The sequence below is a fragment of the Schistocerca americana genome, chromosome 2 (assembly GCF_021461395.2).
Source record: "Schistocerca americana isolate TAMUIC-IGC-003095 chromosome 2, iqSchAmer2.1, whole genome shotgun sequence".
Taxonomy (NCBI): Eukaryota; Metazoa; Arthropoda; class Insecta; order Orthoptera; family Acrididae; genus Schistocerca; species Schistocerca americana.
The window spans coordinates 475,662,395-475,686,322 of NC_060120.1; the positions used below are offsets into that span (position 1 = coordinate 475,662,395).

The 23,928-nt window shown below is 43.8% G+C and overlaps 1 protein-coding gene and 1 long non-coding RNA gene across 4 annotated transcripts in view; one reads left to right on the plus strand and one right to left on the minus strand.

The window, feature by feature from the left end:
- LOC124595399 overlaps positions 1-17,869 on the minus strand; it is a 33,463-nt gene extending 15,594 nt beyond the window's left edge. For both annotated transcript variants that reach the window (XR_006978199.1, XR_006978200.1), the window contains exon 1: positions 17,539-17,869. This is a non-coding gene — a long non-coding RNA (uncharacterized LOC124595399). The remainder of the gene's footprint in view (positions 1-17,538) is intronic.
- A 211-nt stretch (positions 17,870-18,080) lies between these two features.
- On the plus strand, positions 18,081-22,275 carry LOC124595398 (serine/arginine-rich splicing factor 2). Of its 2 annotated transcripts, none has more exons than XM_047134126.1 (4): positions 18,081-18,442; positions 20,570-20,710; positions 20,917-21,137; positions 21,228-22,275. In XM_047134126.1, the coding sequence occupies exons 1-3, from the start codon at positions 18,261-18,263 to the stop codon at positions 21,128-21,130; spliced, it is 537 nt and encodes a 178-aa protein (XP_046990082.1). In that variant the 5' UTR covers positions 18,081-18,260; the 3' UTR covers positions 21,131-21,137; positions 21,228-22,275. The 2 variants fall into 2 exon arrangements, with proteins under 2 accessions (XP_046990082.1, XP_046990081.1); XM_047134125.1 differs by lacking the exon at positions 18,081-18,442 and adding an exon at positions 18,696-19,028.
- The last annotated feature ends 1,653 nt before the right edge of the window (positions 22,276-23,928 follow it).

Consider the following 23,928-nt stretch of genomic DNA (forward strand, 5'->3'; position numbering starts at 1 on the left):
TCTTCCAGCTCAGAGGTGACCTGGGTTGGCGGAGTTGACGGCGCTATAACTGTTGTAGCAGCGGCATAAGACGATGCCATGCGCACAGGATGCCGGCGTTCAAATTTTCTCTTAGCCTCCGTGTAGGTCAGTCGGTCCAGGATCTTGTACTCCATGATTTTCCTTTCTTTCTGGAGAATCCTGCAGTCAGGCTAGCAAGGCGAATGGTGCTCTCCGCAGTTGACACAGATGGGAGGCTGGGCACATGGAGTATTGGGATGTGATAGGTGTCCGCAGTCTCGGCATGTGCCGGTGGAAGTACAGCAGGAAGACATATGGCTGAACTTCCAGCACTTTAAGCACCGCATCGGGGGAGGGATATAGGGCTTTACATCACACCGGTAGACCATCACCTTCTCATTCTTGAGCAATGTATCACTCTTGAAGGCACCGGTAGCAACCTGATTATCCTTTGGACCCCGGTGCATACCAGGCCATATGAGAATTAGGGGAAATAAACTGGCAGATGCAGCAACCAGACACGATTGCTGTTGAGCAAACATGTCAAAAATATTCAGCTGCTGCAATTTAAGCTGTGCTGTTAGGATCCGGTGTAACCACATGCCGAGAGAAACAGCAAAAAATTTTTGAAGACCAATATTATATGCAAAAGCTTCACTTTTTTGCAACTATAGGGTGTGCATATTAATTGAAAACATTAACTTTTTGTATTTGTGAGTTTGTGCTACTGAACAGTGTTACTGTTGGCTGACTATATCACATGTCTTCTGCTCCACTTATCTGCTGCCATTGGCTGGTGAGATCACGTGGCATGAGTTATGATCGATTCACAAAAGTGCATTGCGCAATGTAACTTCGACTTCAGTGCTTCAGAAGCTGTATTTGATGGAATTCGTATTTATACTTTTATATAATGAAAATATGCAGTTAACTAAGTGAACATTGGGCAGTCTGGGGCAGCTCGACTCCATAAAGGATGGCTCTCAGAGCAGCTGATGCATACAGCTGGAGATGGGCAGTTAGTGCTAAGTTGAGGGGTACCATTCTGCTTGTTGCTTCTCCTTTACAACTAATTGTTCATAGGGCCAAAACAGCACTTAAAACACCTCAAAGAGTTAGGGATGAAAAACATAATCTTGATGCTCCAGGAAGCCTGTCGTGATGTATTCAGGTAGCAATAGACTACTGAAAGTCACAATGAGGTGGCAGTTTTTGCCAGCTTTCTGTTATTTTATTGTGTTATTTGTTTCACATGAACTATTCCCTTTGATGTCAATTCTTGTTTAATAAGCAAGATATCTATTTCCATTACATCACAGCCTGTTTCTACACAGCTGCACGAGTTGAGAAAGTTGTGCATTTCAATTAATACGTGAAATTCATATTATTTTACTGATTTTCTAAGTGATTCCACCAGCCCTGATCCATAAGCTCCAATTTGGAAGGTAGCATTTTGAAGTCAGTTGACAGATTTTGGGGTACCAGAAAGCCTCTGTGAATTTAACTTGGGGACCAGGCCAGTATTCACCTAGCGGGATGTGGAAAACCGCCTAAAAACCACATCCAAACTCGGCGGCACACCATCCCTCGTTAATCCACTGGGTGGATTCGATCCGAGGCTGGTGCACCTCCCTGAATCCACGAAGCAGCGCATTAGCGTTCTCAGCTACCCTGGTGGGTTGAATCTGCTATGCTTCAAACTAGGATATTCATGAACCTTCAAAATTGCTCGTTATAGGTCAATAAACTATTGTATAAAATGAACCACGAGACCCTTGCACCTTGCTACTTTGTTGGATCTGATGGAGGTGACTGTCATAAGTCTTACCATTCCTCTATGGCAAAAGTCAACTACAATCAGTTACGGGAATGTCACCAGTGAACAAGGAGCTTCTCTGATGTAGGTCTGTGCTTGGTTTTACTGAAGATGCCCAAATTTGTTCATACCATAATGCCTTGTTGATGACACAATTTCAATTCCTGCAGAAGACTTGCTGCAACCCCTTTTAGTAAAGAAAAAAAAGTAATCAGTAAGGCTTTAACACCAGTAACCATTGCAATATTTGAGAGGTTGAATTTACTGACTAATGAAGTTTTTAAACCTGGTCAGAAAATTTGTACCAAATGTAGACGTGAAGCGGCCCATAAAGAATCATTGCACCTTGATAAGCAAGAATTACCACCTACTGAAGACACTGATGTTGCTGATGCTTACTGCTAATACTTCATTATCATCATTTGGAGAGTCACCATTAAAGCTTCAACAGATCAGCAAAAGGGATTCAATGGGATGCATAAAGTGCAAAGTTCTAAGAGCCCAAGGCAGTATTACTAAGGTAACTGCCACAGCTGCTGGAACGCGCCAAGTAGATATTACTGAAACACAAACAGAAGAGTGCCAAAAATGTAAAGATAAGGACATATTAATTGAAGAACTTCAGATTAAGATTCAGACTTCAAGCAACTGCAGTAAAATTTAAATTTTGACCCTAGCCCAAAACAGTTGGACTACTGAAAAAACAGATAAAGAATTTGCTGTTTCAGCTAAAATGGTGAAGAAGGCTAGGAAACTAAAGAACTGTTAACTGAAAAGGGGAAAAGCTCAATGATGTTAATTAAAACAAAATGTCCTCACATTTTTGAAGATGGTGAGTTTTCTTGTTTATGCCCAGGTAAAAAGGATTGTGTTACAGTAAGAACAAAAGGGAAAAAAATCACAAGCAAAAAATGCCTGCTACTTTGTAACCTGAAAGAGCGTTCATTGCTTATTGTAAGCAATATGGAAATCAACTGTGCTTGTGAGTTCAGGCTGAAATAGTGTACTACAGCTGATGCTTCTGGATCACATTCAGTATGTGTATGTGCAATTCATCAAAATGACAAATTAATGCTGGCTTCAGCAACATCCATCCAAGATGACTACAAGGTTTTGATGGGAAAAAAAAAACCGCATGCAGTTTGAAAACAATAGATTGTATACTGCAACATTGTGAGGAACATCCAGGAAAAATGCAACAACAGGCTTTTCTTGGAGAGGCTTTTAAAGACTATGACCCCAAAGAAACAATGGAATACAAGCAATGGGTCCATACTGACAGACACATTAGAGACATGTCAGACAACTGTTGAAAATTTCATGGACACACTGATGCTGAAAATTACATGTTTAAGAAGCCATCACATTCTGTCAGAACACCAAAGTTTATACCCTAAGCAGCTAAAAAGAAACCTTGCATAAAATGAATTAATTATATTTATGGACTTTGCTGAGAATTATTCATTTGATGTTCATGATGCTGTGCAAGGATTTGAGTGGAGGAATAGTCGGGTCACATTACATCCATTTGTTGTTTATTCTGGTCGCAAAGAATGTCAAAGTATTAGCATTTGTACGATAGCAACTGTCTCTGTCACGATACCATTGCTGTCCATGCTTTTCAAATAAATTTAATAGCTTATTTAAAGACAAAGATTGAAAACAGTATGAACATTTCTTACTTTAATAATGGTACAGCTACTCAATATAAGAATTTCCAAAATTTCATCGATTTGTCTGCTCGAAAAGGATTTTGGCATCACTGCCGAATGGAATTTTTTTTGGAACAAGCCACAGTAAATCGCCTTGTGATAGCATTGGGGAACAGCAAAAAGACTAGCAGCCCATGCTAGTCTGCTGAGGCACTAAGATAACCAAATAGTGACTCCATATGATTTGTTCAAATTCTGTGATGATAGTATTCCAGGCATAAAGTTCTTTTATGTAGCAATAGAAGAAATTGAACAAATTCAGCCTGATCATGAAACAAGGTTTGCCATGGGACATACAATATCCGCAACAAGAGAAAATCATCAATTCAAGCCAATTAATTGTAATCAGCTCAGAGTAAGCAGATTTTACAATGATGCTACAGTTTACAATCAGGACAATATGTTGCATGTATATATGGCAATTTTTGGTGGGCTGCAAACGTGTGATGTTTCACATGAAAAACTAGATGTCCTCTTCAGCTGTATGCACCTACATGTTTCTGCTCGTTCCTTCCACTGGCCAACTGCTAAAGACACCTGCTGGACTCCTGAGAAACATATTTTCACGACTTCAGAAGAACCATCAACATCATCATCAGGAAGACAATACAGCTATCCACAATCTGCCTTCATAAATTTGTAGAACTGTTTAATCAAAACTGGAACTGACAATTTAGTATTTTTGTTTTGTAAATTTGCTGTGTCATGTATTATACTTGTTTTTATGGCATGTGTTAAATTAATGCTTGAAACTGATTTATATACTTAAATAAAAAATTAATTATGTGATTTAATGAGTAAAATATTTCACTTTTCAATCTTCTCGAAGTGGTAAAATAATAACTTTTGAAACGTATTCCTGCTCATCAAAATGCGAGATACAGATATTAAATAGGTCTAATATAGCTCTGAAAATCTTAAAGCATGTTCTTCCTAGCTGTGGCAAGAAAAAAGGATTGAACAAGACACAGTTGAGATACTGCCCCCTAAAAATTGCACATAGGAAGTTTTGGCCAACTTTGCAGATGTATATCTTTTCATCTAGGCATCCAGTGTTAATTAAATTTGAACCATATGTAGGCATCACAGGTAGGAAGCATCCTCTGAAGTTTTGGTGTGATTGGTTCATATGAAAAGTAGCAGTAGTCGGTCACCCTTTGGCTCTCAGAATAGTGCAATGAATTTTTTAGCTTTGGCATGGTGTGATTCAGCTTAAAAAGTTGTCTATATATATTACAGCAAATGACAAAATGTATTCTAGAACTTTTAAGACAGACTAGCAAATTTGGCATATATGCACCTTTGTATGTGATGCAAAGATGAAAAGCCTCTCTTTAAAAGCCCCTAAAAATTCAACCACAGAAGATACTGGACTGAAATTTCATATTTAACCATCAGAGACCATGTAGATTCACACTAAATTTCATTACGTTTGGGGGTGGTCAACTGGGGACACCTAGTTCCCCTGACATGGTTGGTTTAAAAGAGGGAGAGGGGGGGGGGGGGGGGGGGGGAATGGACCAAACTGCTAGGTCATCGGTCCCTTGTTCCAAATAAAACAATGCCACAAGGATGAGGAGAAAAAAAAAAAAAAGAAAAACAAGTTAGACTGAAGACACAAAACGGAAGGAAAGAAAAAACCACAAGAATGACGAAAAGGCAACATACACTTAAATGAACAAAAGGGAAGAAGAAACGCAAGAAACAGGTAGAAGAGATTAAAGTGACAAAACAGATTACCATGGCTGGCTGACCATGAGAATAAAAGGGAGAAGCCAGCCACTCTCCAACACATTAAAACCTCCACCCTAAAAGCACTAGGGTGGCGGACACTGTGGGACATAGGGCATGTGCTAAAACCTAGATCAAATGATAAAACCCACCCTCACGAACAAAACGTAAAACTAAATCAGCCGATGAGGTGTTGTCAGATAAAACAGTGGCAACGAAACCAGTCCAGTAATCGAAGATTTCATCACAGGGCAGTCAAAGTGGGACAGTGCATCAGAATATGGGCCACTGTCAACCAGGGGGGGGGGGGAAAAAAAAAAAAAAAAAAAAAAAAAAAAAAAACACGCAGGTCAGTTATTGGAATGCCAATCTTCATAAGTGGTTTCAATGTAGCCTGTTTGGACAGCCTGTCAGCAAGTTCATTGGCTGGGATTCTGACGTATCCTAGGGTCCACAGAAACACCACTTAATGACCGGACCGTTCCAGGGCATAGATGGACTCCTGGACGGTCGCTACCAAAGGATGAAAAGGGTAGCACTGATTGATAGCTTGTAGGCTGCTCCCCATGGCATGAACGGATGTGCTCAAGGGCATGAGATACAGCCATCAGACAAGGAATGGTGTTCAATATGTACTCCATGGACATCTGAGAAGCCAATGTGAGCATCAGCCATAGAGCCGTCGGTGTAAACCACTTCATGGCCTCAGTACATGTCACGGATGGAGAGGAAGTGGCAGCGGAGAGCCACAGCGTTAACTGAGTCCTTTGGGCCATGTGGAAGGTCCAGGCGAAGCCGTAGCATAGGTGCACACCCTGAAGTTGTATGCAAATGGACTTAGAGTATAGGTGGTAAAGGCAAGGTCTCCAGTTCAGATAGAAGGGATCGGACGCAAACTGCAACTGTAAGCCCTGACCTGGGCCACCGATGCGGGAGATGAGCTGCCATGGGTGAGAAAAGGAGACGGTAGCTTGGATGTGCAGGAGAACTACGAACATGTGCAACGTAACTGGCGAGCAGTTGCGCATGCCTGACCTGCAATGGAGGGACTCCAGCCTCTGCCAGGACGCTAGTCAACGCACTCGTCCTAAAAGCTCTCGTCGCTAGTCAAAGGCCACAGTGGTGTGCTGGGTCGAGTAAATGCAACACTGAGGGTGCCGCCGAACCATAAACCAGACTCCCATAGCCAAGGCAGGATTGAACAAGGGCTATGTAGAGCTGCAGCAGCGTATAGCGATCTACACCCCAGTTGGTGTTGCTCAGGCAGCGGAGGGCATTGAGGTGCTGCCAGCACTTCCGCTTAAGCTGGTGAAGGTGAGGAAGCCAAGTCAATTGGGCTTCAAAAACCAGTCCTAAAAATGGATATGTCTCCACTACAGTGAGGGGATCGACAGTAAGGTAAAGTTCTGGTTCCGGATGAACAGTACGATGCCGACAAAAGTGCACGACACACGACTGAGGGCGAAAACAGGAAGCAGTGGGCTAGAGCCCATGACTGCGCCTTGTGTATGGCTCCCTGTACGTGCCGCTCAGCAATATCAGTACTGCTGGGGCAGTACAAAATGCAGATGTGTCTGCATACAGAGAGGATGAGATGGACGGCCCAACAGCTGCTGCTAGACAGTTAACGGCCTCTAAAAACAGAGATACACTCAATACAGAGCCCTGTGGGACCCCATTCTCCTGGATATGGGGGAACTATGAGAAGCAACAAGAAATGCTAGATAAAAATCTGGAGCGAGCCTCTGAGACCCCACTCGTACAATGTGGCAAGGATATGATGTGGCCAGGTGGTGTCACACGCTTTTCGTCAGTCAAAAAAGACAGCAGCAAGGTGTTGGCATCTGGAAAAAGCTGTTCAGATGCCAGACTCGAGGGACACAAGATTATCTGCGGTAGAGCAACCCAGGTGGAAATCGCCCAGGCACAGAGCCTGTAGGCCACGACTCCATGACCCAACCCTACAGCCGACAGACCATACGTTCCAGCAGCTTACAAAGAATGTTGGTGAGGCTGATGGGCCGATAGGTATCCACATCAAGTGGGTTTTTGGCAGGTTTGAGCACAGGTACGACGGTGCTCTTCCATCACTGCGATGGAAAGAAGCCATTGTACCATATCCGATTGAAGATCATGAGGAGATGTCGCTTGTAGTCAGATGAAAGATGTTTTATCATCTGACTGTGGATCCGATCTGGCCCAGGTGCTGTGTTGGGGCAATGTGCAAGGGCACTGAGGAGCTTCCACTCTGTGAATGGGGCGTTAAAGGATTCACTGTGGTATGTAGTGAACATGAACAAGAAGACTTTCCCTTCCATCCGATTTGTGAGAGTGTGAAAGACTGGGGGGGGGGGTTAATTGTCCGATGCAGAGGCACGAGCATAGTGCTCAGCAAACTGCTCGGCAATCGTGTTTGCGGCAGTAGATAACACGCCATTTATGTTAACACCGGGAACACCTGTTGGGGTCTGGTACCTAAAAACTCATTTGAGCTTTGCCCAGACTTGCGAAGGTGACATATGGCACCCAATGGTCGAGACTTATCTCTTCCAACACTCCTGTTTCAGTCTTTTGGTAAGCTGGCGAACGCAGGCACAGAGCTGTTTAAAAGATATGAGGTGCTCTACGGAAGGGTGCCACTGTAGAGCTCAACGACAATCCTTAATTGCCTCAGCAACTTCCGGCGACCACGAAGAGACTATTGCCGGGGGCAGCGTAAAGAACGAGGGATCGCGTTTTCCACTGCAGATATGATCGTTGTAGTTACATGCTCAGCCACCACATTGATGTAACCATGTGGGGGGGATTCAACGGTGACGGCATAGGTGGAGGCTTCCCAGTCTGCCTTGTTTAAAGCCCGTCTGGACAAGCGTCCATGGGACAGATACCGGGGCAGTGGCAGGAAGATGGAGAAGGGGTCACTACCACACAGGTCGTCATGTATTCTCCAGTGGATAGATGGGAGAAGGCCAGGACTGCAAACTGAGAGATCAATGGCCAAATATGTGCCATGTGCCACACTGAAATGTTTGGGGGCACCTGTATTTAAGACGCAGAGGTAGAGTTGTGACAGTAAATTTTCAACATCTCTGCCTCGACCAGTAAGCACGGTGTCACCCCCCAAGGGGTTATGAGCATTAAAATCTCACAAAAGTAGGAAAGGTTTAGGCTATTGATCAATCAGTGCAGCCAATGTGTTCAGGGGTACTGCACCATCTGGAGGAAGATATACGTTGCAGACAGATATTTCCTGGATCGTCCTTATTCTGCCAGTCACAACTTCAATAGGGGATTGAAGGGGCACAGGTTCAGGACATAGACACTAACTCCACCTGACACTCTGTTATAGTCACTATGATTCTTGTAATATCCCCTATAACCCCGGAGGGCAGGGGTCCGCATATCCGCGAACCAGGTTTCCTGAAGGCCAATGCAGAAAGCAGTTGCTGTAGCTCAGCCAAGTGGTGGAAAAATTCACCGCAACTCCACTGGAGGATGACATTATCATGAGGCTGCGAATGCATGAAGCGCGCAAAGAGGCAAGTTATGTCTCCGGGTCACCTGCTGCCACCGATTAAGTATTTGTAGCCATTTCTATGGTGGATGAGGCATCAGTAAGATCCAGGTCCACAGGGGATGCTAAGATCTCCACCACATCCTCAGATGCAGAATTGATAGGGAGTGGTGGTGTTGGGGCCACCAGAGGGTCCTGTTTCTTAGCAGACTACTTCTTAGTTTGCTTGCTCGCTCGCTTCACTTGGGGGCTTGCTGGGAAGACTACTCCGAAGCAGCTTCAGGCACAGACGAAGACCATAAAGCTCTTCATCCAGCAGCTTTTGGCTCTATGAGCCACTGGTGAGTGTCCGCCATGGCATCAGTGGAGACCTTGGGAGAGAGGACCTCAAGGGACCCCTTCCGCAAGAGAGGAGCTGGAGGAGGCAGTTGCTTCTCCAGCAGTGGGGAGGGGACCGATGTGCCCTATGTTTGGGGGCGCCTTGCTCCCAAAGTAGGTGCTTTGGGAACAACGGAGGAAGATTTGCCCCCTACCACCAAGGAAGCGATTGTATTCTGGTGGCTTGGAGGGCCCACTATCCGTGGCACAGAGTGAGGAACCACTGGCAGTTGGGACGGAGATGGTGATGTAGCTGCAGCATATGTCGACCTCAACCAAATGGGGTGTAATCTTTCAAATTTACGTTTAGCCTCTGTGTAAGTCAACCGGTCCAGGGTCTTGTACTCCATGACATTCCACTCCTTTTGGAATACTGGGCATTCTGACGAGAAGGGGGAGTGGTTGGTTGGTTTAAAGGTGGGAGAAGGGACCAATCTACAAGGTCATCGATCCCTTGTTCCTAATAAAACAATGCCACAAGTGTGAGAATAAAACGGAAAGAAAGAAAAAGCCACAACAACGAAGGGAAGGCAAAGAACACTAAAACAAACAAGAGAGGACAAGACAACAAGAGAGAGACGCAAGAAACAGAAGAGAGTAAAACATGAAAGCAGATTACAGCGGCTGGCCAACCACGAGAATAAAAAGGGAAAGCCAGCCACTCTGCTACACATTAAAACCTCCACCCTAAAAGCACTAGGGTGGAGGACACAGAGGGACAAAGAACATGCGCTAAAACCTGCATAGAAGTATAAAATCCACTCTCGCGGATAAAACATAAAACTAAAGATGCTGTGAGGGTATTGCTGCGCAACGCCGAAGGCAGGGTGCTGGGAAAGTTAAAAGTCTGCCGCAGAGCGGCTAAAAGTAGGCAGTCCAGCAAGAGGTGGACGACTGTCACTTGGAAGCTACAGAAACACGGAGGTGGTACTCGCGACGGAGTAGGTAACCATGCGTTAGCCACGTATGACCTATGCCGAACCCGCAGAGGACAACTGATTCCCTGCGAGAGGCCTGCATGGAAGACTTCCACACATTCATAGTCTCCTTAATGACACGCATGCTCAGAGCCATTTGAACCTTAATGACACGCAGCTTGTTGTGTGTGCTGTTATGCCATTCTGTCTCCCAAAGCCGGAAAACCATGCGTTGCAAGACAGAATACAGGTCACCTTCGGAGATGCCTATCTCCAGAAGCAGTTTCCGCGTCACCTGTTTGGCCAGCTTATCGGCAAGTTCGTTGCTGGGGACTCTGACGTATCCTGGGGTCCTTGTAAGCTGCTCAATGAGTCAGTACACAGGAGAAATAACTCGCCAGGGCAGGAGCGGATGTACACAAGAGCACGAGATACGGCCACCAGCTCTGCAGTGAAAACACTGTGGCCAACTGCCAAGGAGTGCTGCTCAGTATGCCCTCCATGAACATATGCAAAGCCTATGTGACCATAAGCCATTGAGCCATTGGTGTAAACAACTAAAGAGCCCCAGAACACGTCAAGAATCGAGAGGAAGTGACAGCGGAGAGTAGGGGGGTTAATGGAGTCCTTAAGGCCATGCAAAAGGTCCAGATGAAGCTGCGGCCGAAGCGTTCACCATGGAGGCGTATGTGAATGCACCGCAAATAGAGATGATAAAGGGAAGGACTGCAGTTCGGAGAGAAGGGACCGCACGTGAACCGCAATCGTTAGCCCCAATCTGGGCTGCCAATGCGGGAGACGGTAATTTGGATGCTCAGGGGAACTACAAAAGTGTGCTGCGTAACTGGCGAGCAGTTGCTCACATCTGATCTGCAGTGGAGGTACACCAGCCCCCACCAGTACGCTGGTCACTGGACTCGTCCTAAAAGCTCCTGTCGCTAATCAGACACCACAGTGGAGCACAGGGTTGAGTAAATGCAATGCTGAAGGTGCTGCCGAACCATAAACCACACTCCCGTAGGCAATTAGGGTTTGCACAAGGGCTCTGTAGAGCTGCAGCAGCATAGAGCGATTTGCACCCCAATTGGTGTTACTCAGGGAATGGAGGGAATTGAGGTGCCGCCAGCACTTCTGCTTAAGCTGACGAAGATGAGGGAGCCAACTCAATTGTGTGTCGAAAACCAGCCCTAGGAACTGACATGTCTCCACTACAGTGAATGGATCGTTATTAAGGTAAAGTGCGGGTTGCGGATGAATGGTATGATGTCAACAGAAGTGCACAACACATGACTTTGTGGCTGAAAACTGGAAGCCGTGGGCTAGAGCCCATGACTGTGCCTTGTGGATGGCTCCCTCTAGGTGCTGCTCAGCAACAACAGTACTGGAGCAGCAGTATGAAATGCAGAAGTTGTCTGCATACAGAGAAGGTGAGACGGAGGGCCCGACAGCTGCTACTAGACCGTTAATGGCCATTAAAAATAAGAGCGACACTCAATACAGAGCCCTGTGGGACTCCATTCTCCTGGATATGAATGGAACTATGGGAGCGACCAACTTGGACACGGAAAGTACGGAGTGACTGGAAGTTTTGGATCAAAATCGGGAGTGATCCCCAGCTCATACAATGTGGCAAGGATACGAAGTCGCCAAGTTGTGTCGTATGCTTTACATAAGTCAAAAAAGATGGCAATCCAGTGTCGCCGTATGGAAACAGCTGTTCAGATGGCAGACTCGATGGACACAAGGTTATCAGTGGTAGAGCGACCCTGGTGGAAGCCGCCCTGACATGAAGCCAGCAAGCCTTGTGACTCCAGGACACAACCCAACCGTCAACATACTATATGTTCCAGCAGCTTACAAAGAATGTTGGTGAGGCTGATGGGCTGACAGGTATCCAAATCAAGCAGGTTTTTACCAGGTTTGAGCACTGGAATGATGGTGCTCTTCCGCCATTGCGATGGAAAGACGCCATCGCACCAGATCCGGCTGAAGATGACGAGAATATGTCGCTTGTAGTCAGATGAGAGATGTTTAATCATTTGGCTGTGGATGCGATCAAGCCCAGGAGCTGTGCCGGGGCAATGTACAAGGGCAATGAGGAGCTCCCACTCTGTAAATGGGGTGTTATAGGATTCATTGCAGCATGTAGTGAATGAGAGGACGTTCCCTTCCAGCCGCCGTTTGAGTGTGCGAAAGGCGGGGGTTAATTCTCTGACGCAGAGGCTCGAGCAAAGTGCTCAGCAAAGGGCTCGGCAATGGCATTTGCCTCGGTATATAACTCGCCATTTATGGTAACACCGGGGACACCTGTTGGGGCCTGGTACCAGAAAACATGTTTAATCTTTGCCCAGACTTGGGAAGGTGACGTGTGGCAAACAATGGTGAAGATGTATCTCTCCCAACACGTCTCCTTCCATTGGCTGACATGCTAGCGAACACGGGCACGGAGCCATTTAAAGGCTATGAGGTACTCCAGGAAGGGTGCTGCTTATGCCACTGTAGAGCTTGCCAACACTCTTTAATTGCTTCAGTGACTTCCGGCGACCACCAAGGGACTGCCTTACCCCTCGGGCACCCTAAAGAGCGAGGGATCGTGTATTCTGCTGCAGAAACGATTGTGCTGGTCACCTGCTCAACCATCAATCGATGTTACTGCGTGAGGGAAATTCCGCGGTGACAGCAAAGGTGAAAGTTCCCCAGTCTGCCTTGTTCAAAGCCCATCTGAGCAGGCGTCCATGTGCCTGATGCTGGGGCAGTGACAGGAAGATGGGGAAGTGGTCACTACCACACAGGTCATCAGGTGCTCTCCAGTGGATAGATGAGAGAAGTCCTGGGCCGCAAATTGATAAATCAATGGCCGAGTAACTACCATGAGCCACGCTGAAATGTGTGGCGGCCCCAGTATTTAAGAGGCAGAGGTCGAATTGCGACAGTAAAGTTCTGACGTCTCTGCCTCGGCCAGTAAGCATGGTACCACCCCACAAGGGGTTAGGCACATTAAAACCTCCCAGAAGTAGGAAAGTTTTAGGGAGTTGATCAATCGGTGCAGCTAATACATTCAGGGGTACTGCACAATCTGGAGGAAAATATTCATTGCAGACAAATATTTCCTGTGTCATCCTTATTCTGACAGCCACATCTTCAAGAGGGGTATGAAGGGGCACATGTTCACTACAGACTGCATTTAGGACATAAATGCAAACTTCATCTGACACTCGATTATAGTCACTACGGTTCCTGTGATATCTCTTATAGCTGTGGTGGGCAGCTTTCTGCATTGCTGGGAACCAGGTTTCCTGGAGGGCAATGCAGATAGTAGTTGTAAAGCTTAGCAGTTGCCGTAGCTCAGCCAGGTGGTGGAAAAAACCGCCGCAACTGCACTGCAGGACGACGTTGAGAGACTGGGAAGCCGTGGAACATTAAATGAGGCAGTTTACACCTTGGAGTCACATGTTGCCACCAGTTTATTGCCTGAGCACTCTATATCCATTATGTCTGAGGGTTTGGCAAGATCTTGGTCCTCAGCGGACGCCAAAATCTCCACACCATCCTCAGCTGCAGAGCTTGTAAGTAGCAGTGGTGTGGGTGCCACCACAATTTCCTTGGCCTTGAGGTTTTCTTTTTGGATTTCTCTCGCTGCTCCTTGAGTTTCCCTGGCCTGGGGGACTTCATTGGCTCAGGCTCCGAGACTGAGAATAACCGTGAAGCCCTACGACCAGCTGCTTTTGGGCTCTTCAGCCACTGGCGGGTGTGTCGTCTTTCCCACTAGAAAGAACCTGGGAAGGGAGTGACCCAAGGGACCCCTTTCTAGCAAGAGAAGCCGATGAAGACTTAAGAGGGGACGGACATCTACGATGGTTGAAGGGGGCGCGGGGGCGGGGGGGGGGGGGGGGGGAGGTGCTTCCGAAGTAGGTGGCTCAGGAGCAACAGGGAGGGAAATGCCCCCCCTTTGTCAAAGGAGCAAGTGTTGTCTTCCGGCTCTGAGAGGTGACCTGGGTTGGCAGAGCTGATGGTGCCAGAACTGTAGTAGTGACGGCGTAAGACAATATCACACACACAGGATGCAGGTGTCCATATTTTCTCTTAGCCTCCGTGTATGTCAGTTGGTCCAGGGTCTTGGGCTCCATGACTTTCCTTTCTTTCTGGAGAATCCTGCAATCAGGCGAGCAAGGCGAATGGTGCTCTCTGCAGTTGACACAGATGGGAGTCGGGGCACATGGAGTATTGGGATGTGATGGGTGTCTGCAATCTCAGCATGTGACGCTGGAAGTACAGCGCGAAGACATATGGCCGAACTTCCACCACTTAAAGCACCGTATCGGGGGAGAGATATAGGGCTTTACATCAGACCAGTAGACCATCACCTTGATCTTCTCAGGCAATGTATCACCCTCAAAGGCCAAGATGAAGGCACTGGTGGCAACCTGATTACCCTCGGACCCTGGTGGACACCCCAAACAATATGTAAACCTCCCCGCTCTAAACTGGCACACAGTTCATCGTCGGACTGCAAAAGAAGGTCTCTGTGAAATATGATACCCTGGACCATATTTAAGCTCTTATAGGGCATGGTGGTTACAGAAACATTCCCCAGCTTGTCACAAGCGAGTGACTCCCATGACTGGGCAGAGGATGCTGTTTTGATCAAGACTGACACAGATCTCATTTTGGACAAGCCCTCCACCTCCCCGAACTTTTCCTCTAAATGCTCAAAAAAAAAAAACTGAGGCTTCATCATCATGAAAGATTCCCCATCAGCTCTCGAACATACAAGGTACTGGGGCGAATAAGATCCGCTGGCATTCTTAGCCTGATGTTCCGCCCATGGTGTGGCCAGGGAGGGGATCGATTTGGGGTTGTACTTCTGTACGTTGAATTGAGCTCGTGATCACTTAGAGACTGCTGGTGTTTCACCACCAGCAAGAATGATGGACTATGCTTCATCGCGTGTCATCCACCCTGATGCCACCCACTCCGACCAGGGGCCCTCCCCACGGGCACCACCTAGCCACAGCAAAGGCCACCTGGCAGGATGGCCACTGCCAGGAGTCCCGATGTCCCAGGGGGATGGGCATCTACCCCTTGGCATACGTCGGGAGTTAATGGCGCAGGCATCAGCAGAGCGATCCCTGTGTGGTCAGGGGGCTAAAACCAACAGGGTACATGGTGGCTCCACCACAACAGACTGGCTACCGTGCTGGATATCAGGTGCAAAGAAGTCCATGGTCATCGTCGACGCAGAAATCGACACTGCATAGTGCATGGTGGAAAACACACCCAGGAAGGTGTCCTCGCCCAAGAGATGGAGAATGGGCAGTACTGCAATGCGACAACGAGAAAGTAGGCATAAGATCTCAATGCACAATGGACATGACACACCTTGTAATGCACTCTTCCCCAATTGGCTCGCTCTTGGGGAAAATTTTGAAGAATGGAAGTCAAACCCTACAGGGGACCATCAAATAAAGGCCGAAACGTGTAAAACTCGTTTTAGTCGCCTTGTACGACAGGCAGGAATACCTTGGGCCTATTATAACCCCTAGACCCGCAGGGGGGAAGGGGGAGTGGTGCTCTCCACAGTTGATGCAAGTCAGAGAAGGTGCACATGGAGTATATGGGTGCAGTGAACATTCGCAGTCTCAACATGCGGCGCTGGAAGTGCCAGCACTTACAGCATGTATGGTTTAACGTTACAGTGGTAAACCATCATCTTGACTTTTCTGGCAATGAATCTCCCTCAAAGGCCAAGATGAAGGCAGCGGTAGCAACCCTGTTGTCTTTGGGTCCACTGTAAATGCGCCAGACGAAATGAACAGCCCGCCATTCTAAGTTGACACAAAGCTCGTCATCAGACTGCAAGAGGAGCTTGCGATGGAAAATGACGCCCCAGAACATGTTGAGGCTTTTATGGGGAGTGACGGAAACAGGAGTATCACCCAGCTTGTCACAGGCAAGTAACACTTGGTATTGGGCTGCGAATGCTGTCTGAATCATGACTGCGCCATTTAGCATCTTGGACAGTGCTGTCACTTCTCCAAACTTATCCTCAAGGTGTTCAACAAAAAACTGAGGCTTCATAGGTAGAAAGGAGTCACCATCAGTTCTGCTACATTCTAAAAACTGAGGCAAATATGTTCTCTAGACTACAGTTGGGTGTTTTGTCAATCATAATGGTTGTGTCATCAGCAAACAGGATGAAGTGCATTTTTGTGTCATACAGCATGGAAGATCATTACTAAAGATGCGGAAAAGTAAGGGACCAAGCACCAAGCTCTGTGGCACCCCACGTTTTCTTGTGCCTCTGACAGAGCAGGCAGATGCCATTGCAGAATTGTTCAGTACTACCTTCTGCCTTCTAGATATGACTCGAGTCACATCCTTACCATTTAATCCGCAGTGCTCAGCCTTCGTAAGTAGAATTTTGTGATCTACACAGCTGAATGCTTTAGACAGGCCAAAGAAGATTCCAGCTGCAGACATTTTATTGTTTAGATTCAAGGAGTTGGTTAACAAATGAGAAAATGGCGAGTTCAGTTGAAGTACCGTTTTTGGAATCCAAACTGATTTTTATTACGGATTATATTTTTATTCAGATGGTCCATGATTCTCTTGAAATTGAAGTTAGAGATCATAGTCAATGTACCTGCAGATTTTTCACTCAAGTCAGTCCTGCAACTGAAACTGTGTACCAAAAATCCTGTGCAGCTGTGCATTTCCTGGTTCTTAATCTTCAATTGTTCTGTCATTAATCACATTCGCTGATTCCTTTTAATGTTTCTGAACTATACAGTGAACTAAGTTATTTAATGTAGCTGTGTATCTTGATTAACAGGAGAGGCATGGGGTTCCTTAACTTCCTCTTGTTATATAAATATAAGGGTACTATCTTGAGCAACTTTGCTAGAAAAATTCACGAATACGTCAGACTCCTTTACGAAATTTACACTAAAATCGACAAAAATTAATAATTCCTTCCTTCTGTGAGGTAGACATCACAATCACCCACCGAAAGTTTTCATGACAATTTTCCAATTACCTGTATATTGTTAAAAATCAACTATTACTGTACGGTTGTCACTATTAACTCAAAACTACATACTCGTACATCCTTACGTGTAAATGTGTCTCATGAATCACGTGCGTAATACTACTGTTAAGATGGTCCAAGAGAAAATTAAATGTTTTCTGTAGTGAACCAAAAGCCCTTCGCAAACTAACCACTTGACGGTTTGTCGCAAGAGTGGATGTGCAGCTACTAATAATTCACTGCCAGTTATTCAATAAAGGCTCTTTCAGCGACTGTCATAGTTGTCTTTTTTTTTAAAAAAAAAAAAAAAAAAAAAAAAAAAAAAAAAAAAAAAAAAAAAAAAAAAGAACCGAGAGAGAGAAAGTATTTCATTGGATTAGACAAAAGATTTGAGGGCATTACATAGCTGAACCGATGCAAAAACGAGCGCGCGCAGATATTACCTGAGACTATAGAACAGCACGTTTTGTCAATCTGAAGTGTTGTCGGACGCTTAATTTCCTAAGTGCGGTACATCACTTACGTAATCAAACATACACCTGGCTACAGCTCTTTACAACGACAAGTCTTTCCCCTGTCATTGTTTCTTCTTAGCCTTTGCAGATTGCAGAACTTATCCATTCACAGTTTCGAACTACTGTTATTTTGTTTGAACGCCAAGAGCCTCCCATCGAGAGAGAGAGAGATTTATGATTGTAGTACAAAATAATATCTTATTACTTCGATCATACACGGCAGTTAAAATGCTTCAATGCAATCTATGGCGCAGTACCAAAATATGACAAATCAAGTATACCGACCTAATAGATTTCTGTCTAAAAATATTAGATATTACTCACAGCATTGCTAAATTAATTAATTCTAAATATTAATAAAAACTATGGTTCATGCAATTTCAGTTTACAAAAGTAATCCAGAAAAATAGAAACAACTAAAAAGGATGTGCTTACACGACGACCGTAGTCTTACGACGCTGTACATCACCATAGCAACTGACGTCATACGTATTCTAACGGAGGCCATTTTGTAAAGCGAGTGATTATCTACTGCGTTTGAGACAATATCTGTGTGTTTAAGTTGATATCAATGTTGTTAGCACCCACGCGAATAAGAAACAGGTAATATTTGTTTCCTGAAACGGCTGTTGTTACGATTAAGCATCAAAATGAGTTACGGGAGGCCGCCACCAAGAATAGATGGCATGATTTCGTTGAAAGTGGGCAATTTAACCTATAGAACGACACCTGAAGATTTAAGGCGAGTTTTTGAAAAATTTGGAACGCTCGGGGATATTTATATCCCAAAAGACAGATTTTCTAGAGAAAGTCGAGGTTTTGCATTTGTGAGGTGAGTAAATTTTATTTTCGTTTTGACTATCGTAGTGTCTCAAGACATGCAATCGTAGTTGTAAAAAGTAAATAAAATGTTGAGAGTACTTCTTACATTTAAAGTTTTTTTTTCGTATATTAATCATAAGGAAACGGCTTTTCTTGCTTTCAATTTTTAAATATTGTGTCTCAGGCGACCTCTTCTAATGGAAACAACATAGTAAGTTGTTGTGTTGACTAGTCGCCATATTTGTTACTTCCGGTATCTGGATCTTGCTAGAGGGTTCGCCATTGTGGAGATTGATCTGTTGCGGGCAGTAGGGCTGGTAGGAGGAAAAGGCTTGTAGCCGTTGTTGCTGCAGGAGTTTGCTGTGAGGTAGACTTGTCAGTAATAGTGATTGCTCTTTGCAAGAGAAAAATAAAATGAGTTACGGTAGGCCGCCCCCTCGTATAGAGGGAATGGTTTCTTTGAAAGTAGACAATCTCACTTACCGAACAACACCTGAAGATTTGCGTCGCGTATTTGAAAGATGTGGAGAAGTGGGTGATATTTACATACCGCGTGATAGATTTTCAAGAGAGAGCAGAGGTTTCGCATTTGTAAGGTAAGAGAGATGAAATTGAATACTAATCAAAGTGTGATATTCCTGAAAGCAATATGGCGTCAGAAGGACCCCTTTTGTGCACTTCGGCCATCTTGCAGATAACACATTTCATTTACAAGTTTATGATACTTTTGAAGAGTTATACTGTTCATCACTGTTGAATCTATGTTTTATCGTCTGGCGGTTGAAATTGAAACATTAAACAGTCGTGAGCTATTTGACATAAATACTACGCAGTTTCTCTCGTTTTCACTGAGTTGGTCGTGGAAAGTCCTTTGCATGTACCTTAGCCACGCATATAAAATGTTATCAAATTCCCTTTCTTATATAAACGTTATATGAATTTTATGTGGATTTATGAGTAGTTTAAGTATTTTCCTCAGTTGTATAATTACATCATTCAGCTGAATTCTTGATTCTAGGACTAGTACAGTTACGCGAAGGTAATATTTTGAAGTGTTGTGAATTTCAGTTTTTTGCCCTTGGGAAATTCTCGATGTTAGTAATGTAATCAGGGTATATAACGTTCTAGAATTTCCAGACCTCCTTTCCAACGTTTTGTTTTTATGGGAATAATCTATTTGCCTTTGGATTAAATTTTTGTAAAAATTGTTGTTGGGCCTTTAGTTCATGGCTTATCCGGAAATGATGTATTAAATACCTGGGAGTAAGCTCAATTGCTAGCTATTAAGTGTGATATGGAAATACGCTAAGTTACGGCCTTCCTCCTATTGTGTGTTTGTTGAGTTGATTTGACATCATGTGGAGGTACACTTTCTTGTGAAAAGCCTTCTTAACAGAAGTCTTAAATTACCATTTCCAGAATGTCAGCTAAATCTGATTGCGATTGTGAGGAAAGAAGTACATTTGATTTTTTGTTGTTTTTTGTATTCCTTTTTTAGTTCTGCGTCGTTCTGAACTTATAAAGCACTGCAGTATAAATTTTTCGTATTGGCACACATTTTCAGTGTAAGTTTATTCAGAGATTCCAGAATATCTGCTGTAACTTTGTCGGTAGGCCGTGCATGTGACTGAACTTCTAATGTACTCAGCATTTTAACTACACCAATGTTTGTAAAATAGATCACTTGGTGTGATTGCACCTTCTAGCTTATGGTGACAATGCCATTGCAATTTGTCAGTTACATTTTGTCCAAATGTATAAAAAAAATCGATACAAACTTTAATGCTATCCTTGTGAGATGAAGTCATTAGAATTGTGTTCTAGACTCTAGAAGTACCAAATTTCTTAGTTAATTGTGGTTTCATTACCCTTAGATTAATTCTGACTTCACCTTCCTCTTGCCTGTTCAGTTTTTGGGCTTTGTGCAGTATCCAGCAGCAGTGTGTTTTCAGTTAACACATTGCTGCTGGAAACACAGGCTTAGATGTTAATTGCAGCCCTGAGGGTTCTTGACGTGTGTGGTGTACCTCTTTATTTCAAACATGGTGCAATAATAAGCAGCGTATTAGTGGCAGTGTAACTTAACTTTTGAAGTTATAAGTGTGCCTATTGCTAACTGAAGTTTTTGCTTTCTCAGATTCTATGACAAGAGAGATGCAGAGGATGCACTTGATGCCATGGATGGACGTCTCTTGGATGGTAGGGAGCTCAGAGTGCAGATGGCACGTTATGGAAGACCATCATCGCCATATCGTCGGCATAGTCGCCGTAGCAGGAGGTAAGTATAGATCAGTACACCACTTGCTGATTTATTCCAAAACTGTTTCATTGTTGACACATGGCTATCACTTTCCTTAACTGCTTTCTGTGATAAATCAGGAAGTGATTCATTTCATGTGGGCATTGGTTATAGCTCACATATGAGATCTTTATGATTCGTTTATGCTTTTTATTTTGTTTGTGCCCTTCTTCCGTATTATGCAGGTCGAGATCACGCTCCAGGCGCCGATCCCGCTCAAGGAGCCGTTCGCGCTCACGATCACGTTACTCTCGCTCAAGATCCCGCCGTCGTTCATACACAAGATCTCGATCACGCTCCAGATCACGTTCTGATAGCAAGAGTTCACGTGGCAAATCACGCTCACGTAGCAAATCTGCTCGCGACAGCAGGAGCAAATCTCGATCAAGATCAAAGTGAATAATAGGTAAGTTTTGATGAACCTTGCATTTTTTACTTTCCCGCTTCCCTGTTGCAAATTGTATTTCATATTTTCCTTCACTGCTTCTGCTTCCAGGTTACTTGCTGCAGTTGGATTGTTTCTGCACATTTTAGTGGATTAGTGGTGGAAGCAGTCTTCTGCAAGGAAAGGTATTGATGATTTGTCATGATGAAAGCGTTAAGTGTTTGTAACTGAAACTTTGAGTTTTCATCTTCAAAAGAACTACATAGATATAAAAAAGTTGACTGGACATGACTTTCTTTTTCTGGCTGAAGTTGTGGTGGTTATTTGCTTGTCATGGACAGAAATGCTACATATGCATTGATTGTTGAGGCCCCCTTCAATATTTTATATGCCAGAGCTGAAACTTTTGTTTTTATCAATTGGGAAACAGTTAAATCACGAGAAGTTTTTCTGGTTAAATCACAAGAAAAGTTTTTCTTATAGGTTTCATACATATTGTTAAAATTTTTTATTGCTCTGAGTAGGAATGAAATCTGAATTGCCTGTAGTAATGTATCTCCTGTAGCATTTTTAAAAATGTTTTGAATTTCTTATTTGTAACAATCTCACAGGAATTGTGAATTTATTTGTGTAACTGGTAAATGTTTGTGCATTAAACATTAAGCTACTTTGATCAGTTAACAAATTTTCCACTATTGTCCCACCCTTTGTGTAAATTATAGGAAGTGAGTGTTATTGTGTAAAAGTGCTTCATTTCGTAAATTTTCAGATGGTAGGTGCTTAAGGAAAATTCATATTTCCAAGGAAACATTAAGGAATATCTTATTTTTCAGATTACTTCTAGTGCTTTTAGGAATTGCAAAACATTTGTGTTCAGTGTAACAAAACATGCTATTTAAATGTAGGTCTGAGTGACAGTATATATATACATACAGTAGTTTTCTCAAGTTTTTCATTTTTCATTATACAGCGTACTATTCTGTAATTTTTGTAACGTCCTGTAATAACAGCATAAGAGTTTTCAATATCACATAATCTGGAATGTCAGTGTTAGTCTGATTGTCACCTGTGTATCACATAACTTGAATTTTTGTTTAAGGCAAGAGCATGGATTTGGAGGTTAATACCTTACTGCATTAATACACTCATTGTATAAGAAGTGTAGTTCCATATGCTTCATAATGACTCCTTGTCTCCCTTTCTACTTAACCTCACAGTATTTCATCTTGTGTACTCCTTCCAGTATTTATAAACATTAATTTGAGTTTTATCATGAGGGAGTTTATTAGTTACGAGACTAAATTTTGGACATATCACTGATGAAATACTGTTTGGTGACTAAAAGTTGCCACAGAGCTCAGATATGAGATCTAACGATGTTTTTCCGCTACCGCAGGGCGGGTGGCTGAGAGTGCTGCCAAGCCAGTGAGAGTGGCAGAGGCTGTGTTGGGGTCGTTCGGTGGCTGAGTAAGCGGTGTTGCGGGTTAGCTGTTGCGGGTAGCTGATGGCAGTGTTGCAGTTAAACCTTCCATCCTTTTTTTCCTCTCCGGACTTGAACCATTCCTACACTGATGCTGATTTATTACTCCACCAAATTACACTGGCTACAAGCTGAAATATTTGGTGGAATGTTGTTGCCAGACTTTCACTTTGCTGGATCTCAAATTTTTTAAGAAGCATCACTCCTAACTGCCCCATTTACCTGACACCTGGAGCGTGCTGTACTGGGATTGGCAGCTGCAGCCGCCGCACGTGTTGTCTGCAGAAGCTGAGCCATGTGGTACACTTGCTGCTGATACAGCAATTTTGGCGAGCATCGAAAGTATGGTATATACTATTTTTGTTCAGAAAATATTTCTTACTTAAGGAGATGAGCGTAAATTTATGTTAGTCTGTTGAGGAGGGTGGGTGTGAAATGAATTTTTCTGCTTATCGGGAATAAAGTTAACATTTAAGAAAATAAGTTTGAAAAGGTAGGTTTCCAAACTGCTGGTTTTTATACAATATTTTGATTTGTCTGCAGAGATCAGTTACATTACGAAGCTGTTACTATATTATTAAGTAAGAAACATGTATGTCTCGATAGAGAATTTGTTATGCGTAGGTAGTTAAACTTACAGGTTATGTAGTTAATGATTCGAGTTAATATGTTCGTAAAGGTGTTGATCTAATGGCAGGAGATTAGGACTTCCTGTGGTTTCTCATAGTTCAATTGTTCTGTGTAGGATTTCATAGAAATGTGCAAATTTTTGCAGGTGGGCAATGAAGGACCAAACCTTTTACTGGTGTTGTGAAGTATTGAAAATGTGACCAGTTTCACTTGTTGTACCATTTTATTCTGTTAAAGTGCAAGACATGAAACTGTGTTTTGTTCATTCTGGTTTCATTTAGAGGTGAGGTTCTCTTGCACAGCTCTTTCATGTGAAGTTCTGGATGCTGCAGTTACTAAAATAATTTTCAAAGCCAAAATTCTCTGTATTGCCACTTATAAACTATTGAACATGCCGAATGTGTAATAGTAGTGGTGATAGTGCCTTCCTCCATTTCTAACTGTTCATTTCACTCTCTTCTTTTGAAGTATTGTCCAGTGGATTTTGCTTCATTTGTACTTTCTACTCAAGAGTTCTAGTTCAAAATCACTGCTAACAAGTGATACATTTAATTCAGCTGCATAACTCCAGTTACTGATTTCATACGTATTACATTTATTTTTTAATAATGATCCAGTACGTGCAAGTAGTGGTTCATTGGTGTATACCAGAAGTACTATATTCCAGGTGTACCACTTCCTTTCACACAAATCAATAGCGAA